The following is a 10,315-nucleotide window of genomic DNA, read 5'->3' as shown; positions in this document are numbered from 1 at the left end:
AAGAGAATCGCTTGAACCTGGGAGGCTGAAGTTGCAGTGAGATGAGATCATTCCATTGCACTCCAGCCTGGGTGACAGAAAATATATATGTATCTTTAAAACTATAATTTTTAAAAGGTAATTTCACCACTAAACCATGAGGCAAGGTAACAATTTACTTTCTTCTAGACACTCACTAACTTTTCTCTAGGTCCTCACTGACTGCTCCAGGGCAGAGGAAAAGGGCTCAGAGCACAATGGAAATTTTCAAATTGTCTTCTAAAGGGTTTTGAGGACAGTGTTTCTGGTCTCTCTATATAGGGGTGGGTTACACTCCTGCAAGTGATCCTCTAGTTAACTAATTTTCCATTCAGTGCTTGCTTGTTGGGCACCTTCTATGTGGGAGACCCCACAGGAGGAGATGGAGAGAAAGGGACAAGGCCCCATGCTAGGAGCTAATGGCAGACAGGCCTGATGACAGTCACTGCTGAGGGCTGCCGAGAGAGCCATGAACAGTGCTGGCTGCACTTCCCACCTCATCTCACCATGGCCTTGCAGGCTGCGTGTCTGTGACCCTGTCTCAGTTGGCAAGTGGGGAAACTGAGGATTGGGGAGACAGAGCGGCGCCCTGGCCTCCCAGAGACTTCCCAGGTCCACACTTCCACTCGGCACACTCTGTCCCGGAGTGAAGACAACGCACGGGTCAGCCCGGAACAGAGGGTGCCCTGGGCTGCAGGAGGAAGGATGGAGTGACGGGATGGCACTCGGAGGAGGCACCACTTGACTTGTGCCAAGTGAAATTACATCACTTCCCAATTTGAATATGCTACTGTTGGCAAAACTTCACCCAGAGGAGATACGGCCAACTAGGCATTAACAGATCTGCATTTCAAAAGTGGCTTTCATCATCACCCCGCAGTAACCAACAAGCTGAGTCAAAAGAACTGAGCGACTCTGGTGTCGTGAAAACACTGTCTTGGGAGGAAAGGATTGGACAAGCAGATTTATGCAATGTGGGGACAAATATTATTTATTTGGCGGAACACAACAGAGTTAATATCAATCTGAATAACTTATTTACCCAGTGATTATGTGATTAATGAACACCAAAAGGCTCATTGCATCCAACTGAAGTTTGAAATGGCTGGTATATTTCCATATCTGGTTGTAGTTACTACTGCAGTACAGAAAGAAAATCAATTTAAATTATTTCCTGGGGAAAACAATGTGTAATACACAGGCTAATTAATAGGTTTGGGTGTTTTTAAACCCCCTGCTCCATCCCTGAAAAAAAAGAGCCATGAGAAATAATTATTTCAATGTTGGCCTGAGAAGTGGTTTTGTTTGTTTTTTGTTTTTTTAAAAAAGCAAAACCTAAGGTAAAAATCTTTGTTTTCTCAAACAAGAAATCGGTGCTTTCCTGGCTTTCCAGGCCCTGCGGACCCTTCCTGCTGGTGCAAACGCCTCTCTCTGTAGTCCTCCTCCCTCGGCAAGGGCTCACCTCCTGTCCTTTGCACATGTGAACTGCAGCTCCTCCTGCCTCAGCTCCCCTCTCCAGCCCTCCCTGCTGCCATTTTCCTAACCTGATGCCCCCAGCTCCAGCCTCGCCCCTCCGCAGCCTGCCAGCCTGCAGCTCTGGGCATCCTCCTGACCTCCTGTAGCAGTCGGGAAAGAGCAGAGCAGAGAACGCGAGGGAACGTTAGGAAGGATATCACCTAGTCCTTGTTTTATAAATGAGCAAACTGGGGCTCAGAGTTTCATCCAAGATCATGTAAGGAAATCCAGCTGCAGCTGTGGGTGGTGACTGCAATTGAAGGGCTTGGAAGGCCGGCGGCCTGCACATTACCACAGCTCCAGCCCACCTCAGGTGCTGGGTGCTCTTCCAGAACTTACCTAACCGCACCTCGCCAGTTTCCTCACCTGTACACTGAGGCAATCATTGCATCTATCATGGCGAGCTGTGGGAGGTTAAAACAGAACAGATACGCCACGTTTTGGGCTGGGGCCTGCTGGAGCTATCTGATCTGTCCACTGGTGCTGTTTCCTCCACCCCACCTCCCTCAGATTCTCCCATGTCATCATCACTGTGGGAAAAGGAGACAGCATGAGCCCAGTGAAAGCAGAGGGAAAGCCTAGGCCTGCAGACAGGCAGGCTGGCCAGGAACACACCCCTGGGACCAGCCCTGTGATTATTTCTCTAGAGGAGTCGATGCACATGCATGGAGGTTAAGTGGCTGGCCATGGCCATGGCCACACACGCCCAGTGGCAGAGACAAGAGGGGGTTGGAGGGAGAGGACCCAATCTCACGACTTCAACATCAGGCCTGACCCTGAGTGACAGCTCTGGAGGGGGCTGTCTGCATTGGTCAGGGTTCTCTAGAGAAAGAGAACCAACAGGATACATAGAGTTGTATTGTGAGGCATTGACTCACACGATATGGAGTCTAAGCAGTCCCACCAATTGCTGTGAGTGCTGGGGGCCCGGGTGATGGTGTTCTAGCCCACACTCAAAGGCCCGAGAACAGGGAAAACCGATGGTGTGAGTCCTGGTCCAAGTCTGAAGGCCAGAGACCCAGGAGTTGTGATGTCCCAGCTCCAGCGGAGAGAGTGAATCAGGCCCTCAATGGATTGGATGGTGCCTGCTTGCACTGGGGAGGGCAATCTCCTTACTCAGCCCAATGATCAGATGTTAATCCCTCCCAGAGACACCCCACAGACACCTAGAAATAATGTATTACCAGCCATCTGGGCATCCCCTAGCCCAGTCAAGTCGACACAAAATTAACCATCACACCATCTTTGACCAGTGTCCCAAGGACCACAGGGGAGAGCAGCCTGTGGTTCTGAGCCCTGCAACTGCTGGGGATGCAGGGAGGGAGTCACGGGGTGGGGGTCACAGGGCTGGCCATGGTCCTCTACCATCCCTGGTCCCAGGTCCCTGGACTTCAAAGCTGCTGTGCTCTTGGCTCAACGGATATAATGCCCATGCCGGCGAAGCTCCAGGGGCGTGTATGTGTGTGCACACACGCGCATGTTTTTAGCATTACCATCTTCTCTCCACATCCAGAGTCAACAGAGTGCCTGACTGCCATGTGGGCTTACTATGCTACCCTGGGGGAAAAGGAGAGAGAACTGCCGAACCCACACCGGTCAGGATCACTGTCCTTCTCCACGGTGGAAGACGCAGGCTCTAGCAGTCCAATGACTTGCCCAGGTCAAACAGCCGGGCAGCCCAGGGAAAGGCCTGATGCTGCTCATGCCCTCCCCGCATCCTTCAACACGGGGCTGCCCCGACACTCACAGCACCCTTGAGGACCACAGCAGCTGAAGCTCTCACCAGGTAAGGGCGTTCTCTGCCACTCCCCCCGATCCTAGGGGCCCAGAAAGGCAAGGATTTGGAGCCCCAATCGTGGCCAGAGGACAAAATGCTCACACACCCAAGCAGCCTGCCCTCCTCCCGCCCTTTACAACCCCCACAACCCATGGCCTCAGTGGCCTCCCCCAGCACACAGGCTGGAAAACAGGAGGAACCAGGGGAGGTCACCTCCCCTTCTAAACCTGCCTCCAGCCCTGTGAACAGGGGCTGGGGTGACAATTCAGTGGCTCAGTGAGAGGATCCAGGTGGGAGCCCAGTGAACACAGGGCTTCCCAAAGGAGGAGTGAGGGGCTCTCCCCGCAAACAAAGGGCCCCTGGCCACCCCAAAACACAAAGCCAACTATATAGTCACGAGAAATACTTCTTTATTCAAGCCCAAATGTGCAGCAGCAGCCTCCCAACCACAGCAGGCTCCTCCTTCCCTCAGCCCCAGTTTCACCCTGCACAACCCACGTTCTCCCCAACAACCCTCCTCAGACAGGGCACTCCCCCAGCAGGGTACAGCTTGACTCCAGGACCTCGGGCCCGCCAAGGCCGGCTTCAGTTTCTGAATTTGCCCACCAGTGGCTTCGAGGGCCAAGCCCCCAGGCCCTGCTGGTCCAGGAGGAGAGAGAGCTGCCGGCGAGCCTCCTGGTAGGGCCCAGCCTAGGGGAGGAGAAGAGATGTGGGATGAGAGAAGATGCCTGCAGGGGGCAGGGACTGCAAGGCTGGAGAGGGACCAGGACTGACGGGGACCAACCTTGGCAGCCTCATAGGTCTTCAAGGCCAGTAGGTAGGGCTTCCCCACAGCCCTGGCCACCTGGTGAAAGGCCCGGAGAAAGGAGGCCTTGCAGAGACGGGAGGGAGGCCCCAGGGCGGCACTGGATGAAGAGAGGATGCCACTGAGGTAAGAGAGATACAAGCTGGACCAGCAGGCCTGCCACACGCCTCACACTACCTCCTCTCACACTGTGACATTGTCACAGGAGTCACAGGACAGGCAGAGGTGTCACCACCACTACGGAGCTAGTAAGGGGTTGAGCTGGGGTTAGACCTGAGGTGAGGAAGTTCAGGCATGGAGCCCTCCATCACCAGGACCCCTCCTCACCCCGGCCCCAGGGAGCCCTTCTCACTTGGCCTTCACACGCCCAGTGGCCACATCCACAACCTCGATGCCAGGGTCCCCCAGGCTCCAGTTGAGGCTCAGGCCATGGCAGGTGTCAGGGGTAGGTTCAGAGGGGGCCACCGGGGGCCCTGCAAACAGGTGCAGGGCAGTCCGGACGTAGGGAGGTGGCAGGCATGGCCCCAGGACACTGTCCAGGCAGGGCCGGGTGTGGATGGCCCTGCTCAGAGTCAGAGGGTCGTGGCAAGAGTCAGCTGCAGGGCAGAAGGGACAGGACAAGGTGAGTGACCTCCCTGCCCTCCCCTCCCACCCTCCAGCCCTCATCACGTGCTCACCCAGGACGAGGCTGGTGCTATAGAGTGGGGACACCAGGTGGGCCAGCAGGGCACCACCCATCCCCAGCACGGTCCAGCGCGCCAGCTTGTCACTGGCTGACAGGCAGCCCACGTGGGTGTCACACAGTGAGGGTGCCATGTAGCACACAGGCTTCAGCTGCCCTAGCATGTGGGCCTGCAGGCGCATGGGCGGGCTGTGCGGGAGGCCGCCTTCTGAGGTAGGTGGCAGGCTGCAGGCCGGGAGACACCAGCATCAGGGCCACTCTTCTGACCCTGGCTCCCACCCAGCAGCCCAAGCGAGGGTACCCCATTCCCCGCCTGCCCCAGGGGCCCTGCATACTAGATGTCACGGGCCGCGCCCTTGGGGGTGTTGCTGATGTAGAGGTGCAGGAAGACGCGGGGCTTGAGGGTGAATGGGGGTCCGGGCCCCGGCTGGGGGGCCAGCACGGACTGCTCCTTGCCCTTGGCGCCCCCCTGCGTGGCCAGCAGGAGCTGCCGGAACAAGAACCTAGGAGTGACAGGTAGAGGGTGGTTGGGGACGACCTTGTCCCGGCAAAGGCTGCTGTCAGGCACCCACCCCACAGCCCCTCACCTCAGCAGGGCCCTACGGGCGATGACCAGGCCATGGCAGTCATGGAGCTGCTGGCCCGAGAACTCCAGCCAGCCGGCACAGCAACTGCTGCCGGTGCCCAGGGCCACTAGCTTGTAGATCTCCTTCACGTGGCCCCTGGCACCTGGGATCTCTGTGCAGGGAGGGCAGAGAGGGCCCAGCCTAAGGTAAGCAGCTCGAGGGGGCCCTTCCCAGGGGGCCAGGGCCGGGGTTGGGGCGATCCCTACCCCTCTCCAGGATGACTCCAGCCACAGTCCCCTTACAGGCCCAGTACGGCGAGCGCTTGTCCAACAGGAGGTCAAAGCCGGCGCTCACCAAGGCTGCGCAGCGCTGCCCGTGGGTCAGGATGCTGTCTGTGCCGGGGCGAGAGAGTGCAGGTAGAAGGGGGCCCACGCCTCTCCCCTCAACACTAGAGCCTGCGTCCGCGAGAGCTCACCTACCTACGCTCAGGGGGGGCGGTGGAGGCCGGCTGGAGGTCTGGGGGGACTCTGGAAGAGACCAGGAGGATGGGCTGGTGTGGGTGCCAAGGCACACCCTCCATCCCTCAGGAAGCCAAGGAACAGGGGAGAGGAAGTTTTCATCTTCCAGACACAGGACATTCCATGAGCTGCTCTTCTAGCAGTCCCTACCCCCAGTGTCCCCAGAGGACATGAAAACAGAGACCGGCACCTGTCCCCTGCCCCAGCTCCCTGCAGGTGATGTCCTGATGCCCAGATGGTTTGTACAGCAACCCACCTCCTGCCCACACGCACAGCCACTTCAGCCTCCCCACAGGACTGCCGGCCTTGGGCCTCTTGTCCCCAGCTGCGGCTCAGCTGCCTGGCCCTCCCTCCATTACCTGGGCTCTCCAGCTGACTCCGGATGTAGCAGAGGGCAGAGAGTGCTGCCTGCTGTTTAGCCTCCGTCTTGCTGTTCGCAGTGCCCGCAGGGCAGACCACCCCATCCAGTTCCGCGCTCACAGAGAAGGGGAAGCAGGGACCTGGGGAAGGAGCAAGGTGAGGAACCCCCCGGCCTTCGGCCCTGTGACAGGTACCACCTCCGCCTCCTCCTGACACCTGACATCGAGGACAGCCAGAATAACGAGACCCTGACTGCCCTTCCCTTACTCCACCAGGCTCCATCTCCACCCCATGTCGCGCACACCCTTGAGTGCCTCTGCAGGCTGTGACCCATCGCTGACTCAACCAAGTCCTCACCCAACTCCTCTACGACAGGGATGCGTGACTCCATTTCACAGATGAGCAGAAAGGGCAGGCAGTTTGCCCAAGTTGTGTCAGGACCCATATCCAGGTCCCCGCTCCAGAACCCACGCCACCCTGTTCTCAGGAAGAAGCCGCCAAGCACTTCCACCTGCCACACACATATTGATTTTATTTCCTCTCCTCCAGTGGCCCTGTATTTGAACACCTTTTCTATGAAACAGTATCATTTTGGGTGTTACTTATAACACAAAAGAGATAGATGAAAAATCTGGAACTGGGATCACATGGTCAAAGGTGCAGGGTTATTTAATTTCACAGTACTTGCTGCTAAACTGTTCCTCCCAAGGACTGCCCCTCTGGGGACTTCCCTTTTGGAAGGGAACCCATTTCAGCACTCCTCACTAGCACTGAGATCTGTCTGCTCTAAACGGGCATCACAACCAGCAACCACAGACAGACGTGGAAGGGATGTTGGCCTTAGAAAACCAGCACGTGGTTGCCATCCTAACAGCGACTGAATCTGGGGAGAACCATCAAAACCACAAGTGACAATGTTATGGGGACAGGATATCTACAAGATCTCCAAATGCCCCTGGACGACTTATTCAGCACAAAGAAGAAAGTGAAGACACCTGGTAGATGCAACCCTAGTCAAATCCCCGCAGCTCACATAGCCAGGGGACAAACCAAGATTGCAAATCTTCTGGGGAGATGCGTGGCCAAGGACTGGACATCACTTCAATAACATATCACCTGAACTCAGTCCTGAGGAAACAAACCCAAGCTGAAGGATATCCGCAAAACTACCAGCCCTTACTCTTCAAAGACATCAATATTGTGAAACACCAAGACAGGAACTGTTTCAGGTAAGAGATTAAAGAGGTATGACAGCTAACTGTAACGTCATACTGGGGTGGGAAAAAATGGCCACAAGGTCATTACTGGGACAACTGGCAAAATTTGAATGTGAATAGAAATTAGAAGATCATAGTATATCAATGTTAAATTTCCAGGATTTGGTAATTGTATTGTTGTTACATAAGAGATGCCCTCGTTCTTAAGAAATATATATGAGGCCAAGCACAGTGGCTCACTCCTGTAATCCCAGCACTCTGGGGGGCTGAGGACAGGAATTCAAGACCAGCATGGCCAACGTGGTGAAACACATCTCCACTAAAACACAAAAAAATTAGCTGGGAACAGCGGCACAAGTCTGGAATTCCAGCTACTTGGGAGGCTGAGGCACAAGAATCATCTGAATTCGAAAGGCAAAGGTTGCAGTGAGTTGAGATCTCACCACTGCACTCCAGCCTAAGCAACAGAACAAGACTCTCTCAAAGGAAAAAAAAAAAAAAAAAAAAGAGGGCTGGGTAAGGTGGCTCTAGCCTGTAATCCCAGCACTTTGGGAGGCCAAGGTGGGCGGATCACCTGAGGTCAGGAGTTTGAGACCAGCCTGGCCAACATGGTGAAACCCCATCTCTACCAAAAATACAAAAAGAAATTAGCCAGGCTTGGTGTGGACACCTGTAATCCCAGCTACTCGGAAGGCTGAGGTAGGAGAATCACTTGAACCTGGGAGGCAGAGGTTGCGGTGGGATAAGATCGTGCCACTGCACTTCAGCCTGGGCCACAAGAGTGAAACTCCGTTTCAAAAACACACACACACACACACACACAAACACGTGAACGTATTTACAGGTAGGGAGCATAATGTCTTACAGGTAAGGAGCATAATATCTGCAATTAACTTTTAAATTAAAACCCTGGGCCAAGTGTGCTGGCTCGCGCCTGTAATCTCAGCACTTTGGAGGCCTAGGCAGGCGGATAGCTTCAGCCCAGGATTTCGGGCAACATGGTAAACCACATGGTAAAACCACACAATCACTACAAAAAAAAAAAAAAAAAGTTAGCCAGGTGTAGTGGAGTCCACCTGTAGTCCCAGCTCCCCCGGAGGCTGAGGCAGGAGTATCACTTGAGCCCAGGAGGCAGAGGCTACAGTGAGGCAAGATTGTTCCACTGCACTCCAGTCGGGACAACAGAGTAAGACCCTGGCTTAAATACACACACACACACACACACACACACACACACAAACACTGAGTCAAGGGGTTTGAGGGGTATGTACTGAAGAAGAGGAAATAACGTTTTACCTCTGTATCACATACACAGTGTTACATTTACCAAACTGTGCTTAATAACATCTTTGAGTCAGGGGAGTGACTCTCATTCCGGTATCTCCAATGCTGGCATGGCAACTTAAATTGCATGTAAGTGGCTCTAAAAAAGTATGCAGAAATACCAAGGGGCCTCAGTCTCCCTGGACGTCAGGTGGAGAGAACGTTCACCTGCCGTGACCCTGCCACAGTTGAGCACCTGGTGTGGCTGGTGATTCTTGGAGACCACTGCTCACAGCAGGGTCCACCCCGAGGTCTCAGGCTCAGGCCAGGTCCTGCTCTGGCGGTGTCTCTGAGCATAGGGACCAAGGTCCACCTTCCTCAGACCCCCTCCCCACGTCCTGGGACCCAGCCCTCCGCAGCTCTGTCCTCTGGCACACCCATGCCCCGGCCCTGCCTCACCTGGTTGCTGGTCCTCCCGGAAGAACAGCAAGATGCCCAGGCTGGCCGCGTACTCCGTGAGCAAGGACACGGCCTGGCTGGCAGGTGGGTCTTTGAGCGGCAGGCTCAGCCCTGCGGGGGGCACAGGGACCCTCGGGGCCCTCCCCATCTGTTCCCCCAAGTTTTCCCACGCCTGGGCTGCCCCCAGTTCCCCGACTCCGGCCCCTGCCCCAGGCCCACTGTCCCTCAACACCGAGACCTGGGGCTGCCCGCCCTCCGCGTGGTCTATCGCGGGAGCGGGCTCCCAGGCACCTTGGGCCTGAGGGGGTAGCGGTCGCCAGGGGCGGGGCTCGGGGCTGATCTGCAACGAGGCAGCCAGGCGGGGTTTCCTGCGGCTGCCGTCGTCAGCGCCTTGAGAAGCCGAAGCCATGGTCGCCAACAAAGATCTGAGTCGCTGGGCCCTATCTCGCACTGCTCTCGCCCTTTCACACGCGCAGGGCGGGTTCCTTCACGTGGGGACCACGTGGACAAAGCATGGTGCGCTCCACCCCTGCCACACCGCTGGCCAATGAGAGCCCTTAGATCTCTGACGGACAGTGCATCCTGCCAATGGGAAAGCCAGTCTCCTAACCGCGGCGGCTTGGATGCTTATGGCTGAGGCCAACGTCTCACTGCCTGAACGGAAGTTCCGGCAGGTGGGTGAGGGGTTGCTCTAGCAGTTGCTTCTCTAACCGTGGGTGGTCGCAGAGCCTTGAAGGCGGGGGAGGAGGATCTGGGGGCCTCAGGTCCAGTTCCACACTCTGACTCCTGCCATAGGCCCCTAGGCACCTCCACATCACAGGCTGCTCAGCTGCTTCACTGGCTGAGCCTGGAGACTTCAACACAGGAATTCCGGGTTCACACTGTCAGCAGGATCATTGGAATCCACGCTATAAAATTTCACTGCAGGCCTTTCTGAAGTCAAACAGAAGTGCTCTCAAGCCAAGAATTAGCCATTTGATGCAAAATGTAGCCTGGTGTGGTGGCGCATGCCTGTAGTCCCAGCTACTCAGGAGGCTGAGGCAGAAGAATCATTTGAACCTGGGAGGCAGAGGCTGCAGTGAGCTGAGATTGTGGCACTGCACTCCAGCCTGGGCAACAGAGCAAGACTCTGTCT

The 10,315-nt window shown here is 55.8% G+C and overlaps 1 protein-coding gene across 1 annotated transcript; it reads right to left on the bottom strand.

Annotated features, from left to right (window-relative positions):
- Positions 1–3,705: 3,705 nt before the first annotated feature.
- On the bottom strand, positions 3,706–9,703 carry ADAD2 (adenosine deaminase domain containing 2). Its single transcript, XM_011942193.1, is given in 12 exon segments — positions 3,706–4,000; positions 4,095–4,215; positions 4,468–4,711; positions 4,793–5,022; positions 5,133–5,300; positions 5,385–5,550; positions 5,553–5,564; positions 5,630–5,755; positions 5,843–5,890; positions 6,241–6,381; positions 6,599–6,814; positions 9,181–9,703. Coding segments are annotated over 12 exon segments (1,986 nt in total). The 5' UTR covers positions 9,590–9,703; the 3' UTR covers positions 3,706–3,895.
- Positions 9,704–10,315: the final 612 nt, after the last annotated feature.

Source organism: Colobus angolensis, unplaced genomic scaffold, assembly GCF_000951035.1.
Source record: "Colobus angolensis palliatus isolate OR3802 unplaced genomic scaffold, Cang.pa_1.0 Scaffold207, whole genome shotgun sequence".
In the NCBI taxonomy this organism is placed as follows: Eukaryota; Metazoa; Chordata; class Mammalia; order Primates; family Cercopithecidae; genus Colobus; species Colobus angolensis.
Note: the sequence above shows the minus strand (reverse complement) of the source record. Positions and strands in the feature narration are given on the sequence as shown.